The sequence below is a fragment of the Monodelphis domestica genome, chromosome 3, assembly GCF_027887165.1.
Source record: "Monodelphis domestica isolate mMonDom1 chromosome 3, mMonDom1.pri, whole genome shotgun sequence".
In the NCBI taxonomy this organism is placed as follows: Eukaryota; Metazoa; Chordata; class Mammalia; order Didelphimorphia; family Didelphidae; genus Monodelphis; species Monodelphis domestica.
The window spans coordinates 410,976,325-410,994,123 of record NC_077229.1 but is presented as its reverse complement, the minus strand read 5'-3'; the positions used below and the strand labels follow the sequence as shown (position 1 = coordinate 410,994,123).

The following is a 17,799-nucleotide window of genomic DNA, read 5'->3' as shown; positions in this document are numbered from 1 at the left end:
CATCTACAATGTTCTGGGTGCTGGTGATACAGATAAAAATCAAACTGTTCCTGCTCTGAATTGTATGCTTTTCATTCAACAATACCCATCAAATATTCACTTAGCCTTTGCTTGAAGATCTCCTGAGGTCACTATGACTTGTCTAATTCTTATGAAATCTTTTCTTACACCTGACTCTCAGCAACTTCAACCCACAACCTCTAGATTTGCCCCCTAAAGTCAAGCAGTAAAAGACCAATCACTCTTCCTATAGCTATCAAGTCTTCCCAAAGTCATCTCTTTTATTAAGTAAAACATCTCTATTTCCTTTAATCCATTTTTCCTGTAACACGATTTTTCCCTATTCTGATTTCCCTCCTTAAATGCTCTTCAATTTGTTAATATACTTTCCAAAATGTGGCACTTTGTCCAGAGCTAAACATAATATTCACAATACTATCTAAGGCAAAATTATGCTAGACATTATATTCATTTCTCACCCATCTGCTTTCATGAAGAAACCCATTACTCTTCAAGATGAAATCAATTCTGAATCTATCACCTCAGATTACCTGTAGGACTTCATCAATGCCAGTACCAATATCAACATCTTCTCCTGGCCCATTCAACTTAATCCTTCTAATAATGGTCAGAATAAGAAAGGAATATAGGGAGAAAGAGTATAAAGCGAGGAATAAGCTCTTATTTAAAGAGAAGATATTGTTAAACTCTATTTTCAGGCCTGGTAATTCATCTAGATTCTATCTTTAAAGGTTAGCTACAAAACAGATTTTGGGAATTGTTCTTTTAGGATAGAGTTCTAGGTTATGCAATTTTAAGACCCACAACCTTGAAAGGAGCATTTTGCAAATACATTACTCAGGTATTGGCTATATATACACATTTTAATAAAGTGGAAAACTACATTTTTAAAACATTTGTTGCCAAGCAACAAAATGTGGTACACTTAGTCCCCACTTTACCTAGGAAATTGCCTAGTGTAAGAAAACAAAACATTTCAGAATTTCAATCTAACAAAATCCTTTCAAGTCTCTATAAAATTTATCTGTCTTTTTGGGGGGAGGAAATGTACTTTAAACAGTTATAGAACTTGAGAATTGTAAAGAGTCAATTGGTCCAATCCACATAAGGGAAGGCCCCCCTATTGTAATATATCCAAAAAGTACCTGAAGACCTCCAGGGAGGGAGAACTTAAAATCTTTCAAGGCACCCATTCCTATTATTAGAAACTCTTTCCTAATAGCAAGCTTAAATTTGCCTCTTTGCAGTTTCTATCCACTAATCCTGTTTCTGTCTTTTGGAGTCAAACAGAACAAATCTACTATCTTTTCCTCAAGGCAAACTTAAACTACTCAATGTCAATTGTTATGTCCCTCCTGAATCTTCTCTAGTCAATAATACAATCTGATAGATTCAAAACTGTTTGGGCAAACTGGCTTTAAAGAGAAGTTCTGAATGATTCAATGCAACCTGGCAAAAAAAAAAAATCTCCAGAAGTCTATGGAGGTCTGTGCTGCTGAATATTTTTTAATCAATGATCTGTATAAAGGCATAGATGGCATGCTCATCAAGTTTGTTGGTGACACAGAGTTAGGGAAGATAGTCAAACACATGAGATGCAAGAGATGAGAGCACTGAAAAAATATCTCAGAAAATAAAATTAATTAGTACTTGTGAAGCTTCAATTTTCTGTGTGTGTGTATGTGTGTGTCTATTTTAATTTGGTTAATGAATTCATTGTGCACATTGATTGGATTCTTTAGACAAATAATAGTTTTTCTTTTCATTGTAGTTGTTTACATTTATATTTAAAGAATTTGATTCTTGAGCATCTTCCTGAGCTGACTTTACCTATGGAACTTTTTGTCCACTGGAATCATACCTATCTTTCCTCTCAACTCTTTGGAACCTGCTTTCAAAAAGTCAAGAACATATGTCAGATTATACTGAGATTTCTCACTATTTTCATTACAACACTGTAGGAGACACTGGTCATTTCCCTCCTGTGTTCCTATCACTTCCACTACAACAATCAATTCCTGCTAATAAGAATCACATACTGAATAGAATTTAACCTCTGACTTTTCAAGGATGAAATTATCACTCAAGAAGATCAAGAAGTTATTAGCTGTTCTTCTTTTTGACAGAGATGATATGTCTGGAGCAAGCAATCAAAAATTATATATTTTGTTTACATTAGACTAGATTGCTTTTAAAAATCTTGTTTTGATGAACTGTCAGCTTGTCTTCTTAAATTAACCTGAATCAAATTAAAATAATCCATCAATAAACAACCACTGACTGCTTAACTGCTATGTGTACAGTTTTGATCACAATGTCATGAGAAGAGTTTTAAGATGTGATTTTAAAGGGACTTAAAAACTCTCTTCTATAGCTTTAGGTATGCTATACTTAACAGGTGAAAGGAAATTGAGAAGTGTGCATATTATATTAGCCTTGACTCCAGAAATGGATAGCCAACATCAAAATCTGAGAGTATGTAATTTATTAGTATCACTGCTTGGCAAATATATTAACTAAATGTAGGAGTGATAGTGTGGCAGTTGTCAAAGAAAAATGAACTTCCTCTCAATAGATTAGTCAAGAACCAACTAATGTCACATTCTGTTGTGGAAAAGATTAATGTGCAGCTAGGATTCTATTTAGTGTCCCTGGGCCACAAGATCTAAGCAAAGTTTGACTTGACATCTTCATGTTATAGCCATGTTTATTCCCATTTTGGGGTGTACACTCCTATAGAAAAAGTAAAAATGGTGAAGTAAGATGGAATGCAGCAGATTTTTTTCTTCCCATGTGGATCTCTATTGAGAGTACATTTTTCTCTAAAGCTGTGTTTACCATGGCAAAACAAAGAACTGTGCTATAATGCAGTGAAGTTGATCAATTGAGCCAGCTGAATTGCATATTTAAATTCAATTCAAATCAACCACCACTGGTTAAACACCTAAATGACACAAAGGTGTGTGTAAGGCTAAGGATGACAGTCCCTAACCAAAGGAATCTTAAACTATATCAAACAATAAGTTATGTGCAAATAATGACAATATAAGATAGATTGTGTGTCACATTATCAGAGAGGCACAAGAAATTATGAGATAGAATGGATATTTTTAGTTGGGGTGTGGAGGGATGGGGAATCAGAGAAAAATGGAGAGGTGGCACCTCATCTGGGTCTTACAGAGAACAAAATGAACAAAAGGAGACAAGAAAGAAATGGGTTCCTGGCATAAGGGACAATGTATAAATGTAAAGGAAGTCCAGGAGAATGTAAAATGAACTTGAAGAAAGGTTTCTTCTTGAAACCTTTCTTCAAGCTCAGTTGATATTCTCCAGGTCATTTTTGTTGGAATATAGAGTATGTTAAAAGGTATCATATGAAATAAATCAAGAAAGGTAAGCTAGAACAAGATTGCAGAGGGCCTTGGCTAAGGAAAAAACAAGGGTTCTTTTTTTGTCTCAAGGTACACTAGAGAAAAGAGGACAATAATAGAAGGAATTTGAATATTGCTAAGGATAAACTGAATGGTGATAAAGGATGACAAAGGAAAGGGAAAACTATTTTAATACTATATTAACACTTATTTAAAAATGAAAATTCTACCAAAAAGAATAACTGCTGAATGAGAAAGAACAGAACAAAATTGGCAAAAAGGGAGTTAAAATACAAGAGAAGTAAGGAGGTAGCAAAAGAATACCTAATTTTCTTTGATAAATTCATGTTACCAAGTACAGATAAAACTGATGGCCAAGCAGTGTGAAAGGAAATACTTGGTCCTCTTTGCCTATTCTGAATTTAAACTTGTAAAAAGGGAATCCTGTATTCTCTTTGCTTAGTTGGAGTTAAAACTTTGGATGGTAATAACTTGGTAAAAACTTGGATGGGTGGAGCTCAGAAACCACTTAAGAGAGTTCATATAGGTATTCACTCTCCAGGTGGTGAGATTTTGAGTGTTCACACCCTCAGCTATGAACCTTTTGATGAAAAATTGACCTTCAGAGGCCTTTGATAAGAGTTGACACCTTCAGAGATAAGAGGTGTAAATCCCACAGACAGTGCCCCCTGGACAGTGCTAGATAATTTTGAAGCTGTGATTGGCCCCTGTGAAGAGGGGAAGAGACAAGAAGCCACTATAAAAGGCTTTGAATTTCTGAGGAAGCTAACTTCAAGAAGGAGTTGGACTTCAAGAAGGAAGTCAACTTAAGGAAGAAGGTTGGCTCAAGGAAGAAAGTCAGTCTCAGGGGTCACCCTCAGCTCCAGGCATTGTCTTAATCTGCCTCTTGGGGGGAACTTGGGTGAGTGGATAGCTGACTTTCCCCTTCCTGTCTTCTAGAGAGTTAAATTCCTGTTGAAGGTCAACAAGCCCTGGCTGAGTCAAGCACCAGAGCAATACTTAGATAGATAGGTTAATGTCTTTTTTACCCTTTTGTGTTCCTCTACTTTCATTCTTTCCACCTCTTTTGTAAATAAAAGCTATTAAAGTCATGTGTGACTTTGAGGATATATTTCAGTCAATCCCATTTGCTAGAATCAGACAAAAACATTAATCATAGTCCTATAACATTTATCAATAAATGGCAGGTTTCCATAGTCTAAGGTTTTGAGTATACATTTATATGCTAGGCAAATGGACATCTTAGCTTATTCTATTGCAAAAATCAAAAATAGCTAAAAGAAAATCTCAATACTGGTGACATGCTTCAAATGAAAAAAAAATGAGAGAAAAATGCATTGGTTCTGTATTTGTTTGTTTATCTAACATTATTTTTTCAGTGGAAGTCCCTATTGTTAAAGCTGTTGTAGTTACAGTTTCAGTGTCCTTGTCTTTGTCATTGTCATTAGTAGTAGTCCCTGTCATAAGCTTCTTCCCCTTTCCCAGTTTCTCCAACTTAGCTGTAAACCTTAAAATTTCACAGACTTATGAATGTTAAAAATTTTACTCTACATTGAGGAATCCTCCAATTCCCTACTTGAAATAATTTCCTACCAGATAGTGAGAACTCTACTTGACTGTGAAAACTCCTTGCTATGGGAGGATCTCTACCCCATCCCTACTTGGGACTGCTTTAGGGGAGAAAACTTCTTGCTATTGGAGGACCTCTATTCCACCAGTACTTAAGAATGCTTTAGGGCAGAAAACTCCTTTCTGAGCCATGCCTATTTTTGGAATTGATACAATGGGATGCTAAGTGCCTATAAAGGTGGGGCAACTTGTAAACTACTTAGACCTAAAAGGTGAAAACTTACTCAGAGGTTTTCTCTTAATGAAATTAGTCGACACAGCAGCATTTTTTCTGGTTCAGATTTACTGAGGAGATTTGTCGACTTAGCAGGAATTCAGATGGGCAGTCCTTTGGAAAACGTCTACAGTGATTGGTAGATGTAAGGACTTAGGGGAGGTGACATAGGAGAAAAACCCCTATATAAGAAAAAGCAGAATCTCTTGAGAGAGGAGGAATTCCTTTTGGAGGATCTCTGATGAGGACCGCTTGGGAAGAATCTCTTGAGAGAGGCTCTGGAGAAGGGAAGTTCTTGGAGGACAATCTCTAAGGAGGTCTCACTGGAGCTCCTCTAAGGGGACTCTGTACCTCTGGAGGCTCTGGAGAGAGGCCCTTTGGAACAGTCTCTGGCTGGAAGGCTCTCTGGTGAAGTCAGCTGAGATGGAGCTGGCCTGGTGTCACTAGAATCCTTGGTTAGGCAGTCCTTGTGGTGAGTGTTAAAAGACTGACTGACTGATTCTCTCTCTTAAGACTCAGGTCTAGGCCATATTGACTTGAGGCCCTTCATAATTATTCCTTTCCTATTCTTTCTCTCTTTCTCTAATTCCTCATTATATTATTAATTAAAAATCTCTATAAAACCCAGTTGACTTGGGTATTTGAATAATTGGGAATATTTCCCTGGCGACCACCTTATATTTGATTTAAAAACCAAGACACTGTAGTGAAATATATTTTCTGCGGTCAAATTTACCCACCCTCTCTTATATCTATCACGATTTATATCTTCCACTGATGGTGGTATAAAATTACCAGATCATCATGACTATTTTCCTCTCTTACAAATGCATATTATTTTTGATTGCCTTGAATACATTTCTACAGTCTATCATTTTGTGGTCCTTCTATTCACAGAAGTGGCAGGTAATGTATCAATAGTTAGATTCTCGGAGAGGGGCAAGTGCCAGTGGTTGAGTATCATGCCCTTTTTCCTATTTATCAATACTATTTCTTAAATATTTCAATTCTTTCCTAATTGTTTCCATGAAATCATTAGTCTCTTCCTCTTTTTCTTTGTTGTCTTTTGAAACATAAACCGAAGTGTTTCTTAATTCGACAAGATCCAACTCAGGCCACCTTGGGCAATGAAGTCTTAAAATAATTCCTTATCACTTTGCAAGAGTTATTGACAAAGTGTCTTCTAATTTGTCTTATGACATTTTCTGTAGAAAGGTCAAAGTCTAGGTACTGACCCCCAGACTCAATGAGTCTATCCATAAATATGGAGGGTGTCTCATCACCTGATGCCTTAAGTTTTTCAAATTCTGTCCATTTATCGGTGTTTTCAGAGTACTCTCTCATTGCAGTTAGAATGGCCTCCCTACAATGATATAATTGTAAATAATCTTCAGATTTGTTATAGTCCCATCCAGGATCCTGAGATGGCCAGTGTGCTTCATTGTGCCCCTGGACTTTATTAAAATGAAAAATTATTTTATTTTTCTAACATTCCATTAGGACAGACTGGAATAGAATTTCAATGTCTTTGTTAGATGGATAATACTGAAAAAATGTCAGCCATCTTTTTCATTACCACAAAGGGATCTTCTTCATAAGTGGGAACATTGCATGTCAATTCATTTATGGCTTGTGGAGTAAAAGGTATATGGTATCTTAGGGTCACTACATCCCCATTACATCCTATTTCAGGCACTTCCCTTAAGGGAAAAAGGAATTTATTTGAATTGGGAAATGGTGAGTCAGCTTAGGAAAAAAGTTTTGTTAGGTGGATGAGATTTCCTCAGGGCTGGAATTGGTCATGGGTGGGAGAAGGAACAGAAGAAGATGAGTCATCAGGAGAAGGATCAGGGGAGGTAAGGTCAGTCAAGAGATGCAGAGCATGAGAGAGGTAGTTCTGAAGCTGAGATATAGGAGAGGGGTCTTCCATCTCTATTTTGGGGGAAATTTTTTCCTCTCTTAGTGGTTCAGGAACAGGCTTGTAAAAATCAGACATGTTTTGGATGGGGTCAGTATTTACCATTTGACCAAGTAAGAAGTATTCGAAATTGTCCAATTGGATTTGCGTTTCTGCCTGTATTTCAACTTTAATTTTTAGTATGGTAGCATTTCTTATCACAATATTTAGGAATAGAAAAATGAAATTACCTAAGAACATAAGGAATAGGAGGCATTCTGAAACCTTTAAGGTTCCTAACTGTGCAAAAGCCAGAAAACTTTCATGTAGAGTAGCATCCATTTTTAAAATTTATATATAATTTGCGAAATTGCTTATAATTCTGGTTTTAGTCAGCAGATGTCACTAATGGCTATGGGTTAAAGTCAGGTTGTGAAAATTAAAGGTAAGAGTGTGGTCCCTATAAGGATATCACACCTTGATTTGACTAACTCCTTGGTTGGAGGGTGGAAGAAGAAACCTTTTGTTGGAGGTTAGGTATAGGAGGGACAACAGGAAGCAGCTGACTTCCCCCTCAGGTTGAAATGCTAGAACCACCTGTTTCTACCACATGCTTCCAGGAAACAGCTTCTGGGCTGCTTTTTCGTATGGCCTGAGGCAAAAAAAAAAACTGTTTTTATGAATCATTTTTTGTTGTTGTTGTTATTGTTGTTACTTTAACATTACTCTTCCTGACTGATCTCTCTAGGTTCTATTTCTCACTTAAGTTAACTCTAGAGATGGTGGGGTTTAAAAATAAGAAAGTAGATTTTCTTTTGGGGCAGGATGAGGACTATTTTCCCCCTCTTAAGAGAGAGTGAAAGCTTTTCCCCAGGTTACTGCCCTCACAGCTAATTAAGAAACAGCCTATTTGCTGCCAGTAAGGCAAACCAGCCAAGTATCTGAAATATAGAATCCTCCCCAAGATGAAAACCTGAGGGTCTGATAATTGGGCTGTTTGGGGGGGTGGGTATGGGAACAGTTTCCCCAAGTAAAGCCTCAGTTCCAGCTACTAAGATTAAAAGCAGCTGTGCTGTATTTATTTTTAAGGGGAAATTTTTTGAGCTTACCTTTAGCAGCTGTGAAATGTAGATTCAAAATAAGCTATTTAAAACTGACTTAGGATAGTAACAAAAATAAAGGAAAAGTTAAGAAAAGTAGAAAGATTGAGGATATTTCATCACAACTGTCATGGTCAGCTAATTAAATGTAAGGGGAAAAAAGAGTTATTTATTAAAAAGGTTGTTCTGGATTATATTTAAAATAGGGTCTCCAGGAATTTAATTTATTCCAAAGAGATTTATTTACAATTTATTTATAAAATATAGAAAGAGTAAAATAAGAAAATCAGAGAGAGGATAGGGTAAGATATCTAGCCTAAGCACTAAGTAATTTACTCTGACCCGTGGCTCAACCCAGGTAGGGGAGTTTAGTCCTTAACCAGAGAGGCCTTGACCCTTGTAGCTGAAGACCTATGGATGTCTCTCTCAAGAGGATAGGTCTCTACTGAAGCTAGTCTCTTCAGAAAAATCCAGGAAAGAGTCAGCTTTTTCATTTAACAAAGGAAGAGATTTAAGTGCAGTCTCCCCAGGTACAAGGTCTCAGGTCCACTCAGCAGATTCTTCTCCAGTCTCAACTCCAAAAGATGAAGAACTGTCTCTCACAGGAAGTTCAACTCCAAGTAAAAACTCACTCACGAAGTTGTAACTCCCTTTTTAAAGATACTTTCTTTTGCATCACTTCCTGTGCCTTCCCCTAATTTTACATCTACCAATCACAATTGAAGCTTTGCTTTAGGACTGTCCAAGGGAAATCAGTTTAATTTTGATTCATCACCCAGTGTTTACACTTTTGGTGATTAAATCTAAAAATGGGCAAGGAAGTTATTTTTATTTTCACAATCAGGGGGAAAGTTAATTAATTTCATTTTCACAATCAGGAGAGAGTTAAATTTAATCTTCACAAACCAAAGGAGGTAGAAACACAGATGCAAAACAGATATGAGGTACTCTACAATCTAGAGAGATCAAGAAAGTCTTCAGAGAGGTGGAATGAGTAAGGTATAAGGACAGTGAGATGGAAGGGAAGTTATACTCATATAAAAGAATTTGAATTATCTGATTATGGAAGTGAAAAACAGAAAATCATGGACTATCTATTCCTGTGTGCAGCTGAGATAGAACCAAAGAAAAAGTCATGAGAGCTTAGTAAGTTGAACAAATAGGAAGGGAGGATGCTTATGAAAACATTAATATGTATGCAGATATTCCCTAATATAAGGGCAGGAGTTTCAGAAGAGGAAGATTATGAAAACAACAACAACAACAAAATCAATATTGTGTATTGGTTCCAAAGCAGAAGAGTGATAAGGACTAGGCAATGGGGGTTAAGTGACTTGTCCAGGATCACACAGCCAGGAAGTGTCTGAGGCCATATTTCAACCTAAGACCTCCCATCTCTAGGCCTGTTGCTCTATCCACTAAGTCACCCAGCTGACCCACATTCTGAACTTCTTGAGAAAGTATGGTAGATCTTAATTAGGTGACAAATGTGGAGAAAGCAAACCTCAAAAGAAGAAAGGTTATTGAGGAATGGTGGCACTGATGAAGCATTGGTGGCATTTATAATATTTGGGGAAGGCTCATCTGATAGCAGTATTTTGGATGGATTAAATAAGACCAATTATCTCTTTCAGACATGACGTACCATAATGGCAGAGGTGTGACAGAGAAGAACATTGTGAAAAAATGAATGCTACTTTTGAATTATAATACTTAAAGTGAAAAGAAATGCTAATTTAAGCTATAGGTATCTCTTACTCATTACTACCTTTAAATTCATTCTATTAAGAATTATTCTCAAAAATCTCTGATTTTATAACAAGTCAAACACAATAATTTCTTTAATAGAAATGCACTTTGTAGCCAATCTCAGTAATAAGAAGACATTTATTCTACAAAGGGATATCTGCATCATGGAAAGATATATACACAAATAATTTAATATAATTACTAAACATTACTGAACATCAGTTACTTCCAGGGTCCTGTTGATGCTGGGGAAGTTTGAAGGGGGTGGGGAGGTGGTTGACTTTTTAACATTCCATTTTACCGTATTAATTTCTTCACTTGAGTTATCCACTTTATTTTTCTTACCTAATTCCTTATCTTTTATAGCCTCCCTTATAGTATGCTATGAAAAAAGTTACTTATATCATGACAAGAATTGCTCTTATTCCTTCCTAATCTATTATGTGAAGAAAGCAAAATTCTGCAAACTTTGACTCTTAGATATAAAGCCTTTATCAATTTTCTATTATTCTAATTGCATGAAGAAGAAGAATTTTTCCTTTACACCAAGGAGCCGATAAGGAAGGAGTGAGGACAACAACAAAAAATCTATACTGTCTCAAGTTTTCAGGATAACTACTCCAATTATCCACAAGCAAGGGCAGGGTGTTGAAAACTTCTGAAAGACATGTTTCCCCAGTTGTCTGTCTTTCTGGAGGTTATGGTAAAGTTTCTTGAAGTAGGGGTGGGGCTCTCAATAAATGACCATACAGTACCCAGATTCATGGTATCACAGCTCTGCTTCTAATTTCTGTACAAAATTGGGGATAGAAAAGTGAGTTTGGGCCAGGAAATCCCCTTCTCTCCATTTCTCCACCATCACACAAGGTTTAAGATAACTCAACTTCATTATTTCATTATTCTATACTTCAAAGATCATACTTTTTGAGTATCATTAATTAAACAGAAAGAAGTAATTACTACTGCATATTTCTTCCTGAGGCAGCCAGGGGGTCTACTGTGCACAGAACACTAGGCTTCAGGCAGCAGCTGTGTAGCCATGGAACATGGAACAAATCACTTGGCTAGCATAAAATGTGATAGTACACATTATCAGTGGTCCTAGTTCTCAGAGGCAGCTAGATGGCTCAGAAGATAGATCCTTGGCCCTGGAGTCATGAAGAAATGAGTTCAAATTCAGCCCCAGACACATACTTGCTGTGTAACCTTGTGCAAGTCACTTAACCTCTGTTTGAATCCATTAGGGAAGGAAATGACAAACCACTCCAATATCTTTGCTAAGAAAAACTCCATGGACAGTACTGGCATGCTATGGTTCACAGGGTCACAAAGAAAAGGGCATGACTAAATAACAGCAAGTTTTCATTACTTCAAGTAGTGGGCACATATGTGTGTGGTAAGAGGGAGGGAGGAATAATAATAGCAACTTGCATATTTTCTCATTTGGTTGTCCCAACAATCCTGAGTTGTTGTTATTATTACTCCTATTTTAAAGATGAGGAAGCTGAGGTAAACAGTGATTAAATGACTTGCCAAGGCTACAGCTGCTGCCTGAAGCCCAGTGTTCTGTGCACAATGGACCCCCTGGCTGCCTCAGGAAGAGAAATTGTGGAACAGCTGATTTGAGTATGAAACTGGAAATGAGGAAGAGCCTGATTGAAAGCCTACCACTGGGGCATAGCAGCTATGTGACCCTGGATAAGACTTCTTCTCAGTGTCCCAAGAAACTAAAATCTCCTTAAGTTACAGAGAGCTACTAATATTTAGTAGAAAAAAGGAGTTTCCACATGATTTCTATGTTGATAAAGTTATAGATAAGGACAGTTAAAAAAAATCAAATGAATTAGTCTGGAAGAGCAACTCTTTAGGGAAGGAGACTTAGGTTTAAAATCCTGTTTCAAATGTGGCCTTCATGGAGGTATTGAAGGCCACATTTGAAACAGGATTTTAAACCTAAGGTTTATCTATATAAATACACCGGGGGGTGGTGGTGTAACCCTTTAACTATCCTGATGGCTTTTTATTTCTAAGTAACCAGGATTGTGACATTCCCAGGAACACACACTTAGTATTAAATGTCTGAAGGTAGAAACTGAACTCATGAAAATGAGTGTTATAGACTCTAAGCCCTGTACTCTATTGTGCCACCCGACTATTCCTTTATTTATTATTTATTTATTTTTATTTATTGATTGATTGATTGTATTTTATTTGTTTATTATATATTTATTTAAGTTTTTACTTTTTGTCCTAGAACAATTCTTAGAGAAAGGCAAAGGCTAGGCAATTGGGATTAAGTGATGTGCTCAAGGTCACATAGTTAAAAAGTGTCTGAAGTCAGATATGAATCAGGTTTTCCAGATTCTAGGCCTGGTGCTCAATATCCCATGCCACCTAGCTACTACTTTAATGGCTTTTTAATTGGGATAAATGGACAGTAATCACCACAGGTTAAGTGCAGGTAGCATTAAGCCTGGGAACTCTAGCTTCCCAATTTCTCTAGCACAATATACCTAAGGCATTGACACGTATGTGGCTCTACTCTGAAACTGCGCAAATGGCAAAGTCACAATTTCATGTTCTGGGGTTAATATTTTAAAGATATTGATATTCACCACTGAAAATTGTAAACCTTAAAATTCCTTAGACTTATAAATGTTGGAAATTTCACCATTGGGATATTTCATACTTGGAAAATTTCTTACTGATAGTCTATTGGAATGGGAACCCCATTGGCATGGGAGGTTCCTTCTCTTCCCTTCTTAAGATTACTTTAGGACAGAAACCTTTTGCTGAACAATGGAAAGGACTTTGACCTATGCTTAAGCATAGAACAGGAATTTCTTTGAGTCATGATTGATTTTAGAATTGATACAATGGAGATACTTGGAATCAATCTCCACCCTATTCAGTCCTAACAGGATTGAGTAAGGGCTGCAGCCTAGATCAAAATTTAATTATTCCAATCTCTACCCTACTCAGGTTAACAGGATTTAGAAAGGGCTGTAGCAAAGGATCAAAGATTTAATTATTTGAAAATATGACCTTCAACAGACATGTGCAAAAGCCAGAGACTTCTGGGCGGTCCTGGGTTTAAGCTAGAGCCTCCATTGGCACAGGGAAATTGATGGACAGTGATTGGTAGATGTGAGAACTGAGGGGAGGCAACTTGGAGGGTTTCCTTAAAGATAGGGGGTCTGAAGACTCCAGAGGGGGGGTGGGGTAGTTGGTCGGTGTGGGCTCGGAGAAGCTTGCTCTGAAGGAAGCTGAAGGTGGGGGCCTCTGAGACTGTTTCTCCATTTTGGTCACGTGAGTAATAGGGACTGATCTCTTTTCTTTGCCCCAGCTATCTAAGGGCTTGGGCTTTTTGGCCCAGCCTAAACAGAAGGGGTATTTAAGCCCTATTTCCTTCTCTCCCTTTTCTCTCTCTCTATCTCTAATTACTTCCTCCTATTGTAATTAAACTCCATAAAAGATTGACGGCTGACTTAAGTTTTCATTTAGGAATTACATAGCTGATTCCTTGGCGACCTTAAATTAATATATATCAGTCTTTTAAAGTGATTCCCTTGTAACAAAATGAAGATGGGTACAGACAATGTTTCATCCCTAATGGAGAAGAGCAAATGGATTGTGCACCAATAATGAAGGTTGTTATGAGCAAGGTCAGCTCGGTACCATGGGAGACTCAGAGAAGCATTTGAGATGGACAGAAACAATGTGCTTTAGAGAAGGGAAGCAGATCAAGTCTAAGTCTAAGGAGCAGAAAGTGGCGAGGACAAGATAACTAATCATTCCCCTAAATATTAAAGATACCTGAGCAAACTTATGGATCTGTTCCACCACCGCGGCAAAGAGAGCATGGACACTTTCGTCAATCAGGCTCTGCATATAATGCACTGCTTCTTCATCAGACAAATCCAAACGGAACTTATCCTGTACCTAGAAAAGAGTTTGAGTCCTTCTTAGACAAGATAATGAAAAACAAAAAAATACGGATTTCTATAACAGAATAGAACCAAAGAAGATACTGATGTAATATCTACCAAAGTTATTTCCATGGAGGGGTAATGACCCAAACTTTACAATATAACAATCTTAAATAAATTTTATGGTTATTTCCTTGTATACAGCCACTTAATGTATGATAATGCTTAATGAATTATATATTTTTCTATAATCTTTTGTACATAATTACTTGTTTTATGCTTAAGACAAAACATTTACATAAAAAATTAAAACTACTTTTTCTTAGGCCTTTATACCTTAAAAGTAAATAGCAGATTAAAAAATTCTTTGTAATATATACATAAGGGCTTTAAAACTTCTTTAAAAACTAGAACCACAATGTACAATTTCAAATGATAGATTGTTTTTGCTTTTATATTTTCCTTCTTTTTCTATCTAGGATTTTTATGATGAAACTTCAATTATATAAGCATCTAGCTCATGGTCATCTTCAGAAGCTATGCGTGAATAAATTTACATAAGTTTTTGTTGTGGTAAAGTATTTAAAACAGAATGGATATCTGTGAACTGGAGGGTAATAGCTGGATAAACTGAAGAAATGTTGGCAATGCCATTAATATACATGGAAAAAGAGTTGATGAGGATGATTCCAAAATCCTGGATGACTGGTGCTCTCAATAGTAACAGGAATATTCATAAGGAGGAGGATTTAGGGATAAAAATGAGTTCTATTTAACTTAAAATGGTAACAGATGACCTGGAAGGAGTTGGTGACTGATTTTTGCTCAAGAGAAATTAGGGCAGGACATACAGATAACCATCTGCCCAGAATTATTGAATTTTTGAGTTCTGATCTCATTAAGTGAAATAGCAGAGAGGGAATGATCAGGACATGAGTGAAGAACCAGTAGAGGAATGAAAAGTAGCCAGGAGAACAAGGAGAGAAAGTGGTATTGTATTAGGATGATCCAACAGGTAAAATACTACAGTGACATCAAGGACGATAACAAAGGATGACTGCCAAATGTAATAATAGTTCATGCCCTTATGTAATCCCTGCAATTTGGGAAGTTGAGGCTGGTAGGTGATTTTTTTGCTCAGGAATTCTAAACCTGGAATATGTTAAACTTGTTGGGTTTTCTGCATAATTTCTAGCACCACTATTTTTGGGCCCCAGGGAGCAGGGGAGCACCAGGCTGCCAAAGAAGGAGTAAGTAAAAGATCCCCCAATAAACTCTAATGCTATCAGGAACCTGAGTAGCTACTGTACTTCAGTCTGAGCAATATAGGGCAATCTAGCCTCAAAAAAAAAAAATCAGAATGAGGAAAAAGCCACTGGATAAAGGCAATTATGAAATCACTGACAGCTTTGGAGAGAACTGTTTTAGAGAAAGGATACAGGGAGATAAGTAAATCTGAGAATCATTAGCATAGTGGTATGGATAAATTTGAAACAGTATCTGTTTGTTTATAAGAAGGGAAGTTGTTTAGGCTGAGAACAGTGAGGCCTATATAACAGAAAGGTCTTCTCCAGAGATAGGGACTGACAAAACTGGAGGCAGTAGGTAAAAACAAAACCTCTATTTATCATGGTTTATAAGAATTTAAAAGGATAAAGGAATATAAGGATAAGGGGTCCCTACCCCTAAACAGGGTACTAACCTCAAACCACACCCAACTAAAGGACTCTCAGGAGAACCACTTCCATCTGGTAAAAACCAGACTGGTTCTCTTTCCTTATCATTAACTTAAACCAATTTCTAACTATCTAAACCTATTTCTAATAATTATTATTCTTATATATTATAAAGTTACTGCCTCCTTGTACTTGCTCAGTTAAATTCTCCAGGCTCAAGATTGAGACTCAACAGAAAGAAGGTGGCACTTCATTCAGCAAGAGTCTTCCCCCACCCTCCCCTGCCAACTTCTCTAAGCTTACTTCCTGCCAAATCCAGGTTATTGTCATGATCTATTATACTATTGTTATCAGTTAGAAATATTTTACTAAGATTTTTTTGAGGTTAATTTGTGTACATAACACTAGCTAACCAAACACATACACACAGTCTACCTTTGGAGAACTAAGGATGCAAAGAAAATGCTAAAATATGAACTCTAAGGTAACTACTATCATTTGCTTTTGGTTTCATATTAAATGAATAATATCACATTAATGTTAAAAATAATAATAATAGGGTACCATTTAGTGGGTAGAAATAACTACTTGGAAAAGAATAAAGAACAAGAGAATCCTAAAGCCTCCTGAGACTGTTCTGGTTATATTATTTGGCCTTTGTAGGAAACTTCTCACTTGTTGAGTGTTTTATGCTTTATCTGTCTTGTGGCTATGCTAGTCTCAGTCTAAGATTGGATGGTAAAGGGAATATTATATAGAAACTGAATTACAGTTATGTTAGGTTTCATTTCAAACACCCTTATAGGTCTTCCCAAACAGAAAAGGTCTTTCATATGATAACCAGTTTTCATTCTAGTCATCACAACACTTAAACTGATGTAATTAATCTTTTGATATCTCCTAAAAAGACTAGAAACAAAATTATAATGACACTGTGATCTTAGTAAAGGGAGTACCTGTAATGACAAAATCATAAATCCTTTAAAGCATTAAAGTTATTCCTATGGACAGATTAGTCTGGTGAATCAAACCTATTATTTATTTCCTGGGTAGGTAAATCACCTACTTGATCTTGCTTCAGTTTCTCATCCATAAAAATTCAATGATGATGTAAGAAATTCAAAAGATGTTTCAATTGTTGAAAGAACAACAAATATTCAAAGGATTTCTCTCAAAAGAGGATGTAATGAACAAAAACTTGAGAAACACTGCAATAACAGCAGTTCTGAATATTTGTCATTTAATTTGAATGATGCTAGAAGGGATATAACTAATGATGAACACAATTGTTACTCAATTGATGACAATTCTACTTTGAGACATTCAAATTCTACTTACAATGCCAATTTTATGCATAATAGCTCTTTTAACTTGAGAAAACATTCTTTTGATGAATTCTGCACTTTCTGCTTGAAGAAATCTTCACTAGAAGATAACATGACTTTTCACAGGAGAAAAGTATTTAGTAATCAATGAACATCCCTGTAGCTAACCCTAGATAAAGAGAACAGTGTACTCTTTAACTCTTGTAGAATTATATATTTATCAATGAATCACTAGTTTGGTTCCTAGTGTTTTCTAATTTAAAGGTCATATTCATGATGAAAGCCAAAAGCAAACATTTTTTTAAAATTTCAAAAGAAACTATGGCTTCCTTTTATAAAATCTTCAAGTGTTCCTGTTAAGTCTACAGGTCCAATCTTTTTTGCATCTAGTTTTGAAATTAAATACTTATTTGAAATTCTAACTCTTCAATTAACATTTTCAACTAACTTTGAAAGAAATGGCAATTTTGTAGTAATTGAAGAAAATAAGGGATGGGTCTATTTCTTTAAAGGCATTCTGGTTCTTTGAAATTTTTAAAAACATATTCAACTATCAACTCAACTATTTACCCAAACAGCTAATTCTCATTATTTGCATTAATAGATTATTTTTTAAATGGCAAACATACATTCATAAACACATATGCATATGTATATATGTATACTTATGTATGCGAGGTAGCTTGTCATAGGGGAAAGAGTACCAGAAGTCAGGAAGGAATGGGTTACGGTCCTTTCTCTGACACATATTATTTATATCACTTTCCTTGGCCCCACATTACCACTTAATTTGGAATGTTGTTACAGTAATACAATTGACTGATCACAAAATGAATGGCTATATGCCATGAACATTAGAATTTTCTA

The 17,799-nt window shown here is 36.2% G+C and overlaps 1 protein-coding gene across 2 annotated transcripts in view; it reads right to left on the bottom strand.

The window, feature by feature from the left end:
• The window catches only part of PIK3C3 (phosphatidylinositol 3-kinase catalytic subunit type 3), a 215,952-nt gene that overhangs the window by 17,979 nt on the left and 180,174 nt on the right, over nucleotides 1-17,799 (bottom strand). For both annotated transcript variants that reach the window (XM_007486726.3, XM_056824362.1), the window contains exon 24: nucleotides 13,819-13,944. In XM_007486726.3, coding sequence (XP_007486788.1) covers nucleotides 13,819-13,944 — 126 coding nt within the window. The remainder of the gene's footprint in view (nucleotides 1-13,818; nucleotides 13,945-17,799) is intronic.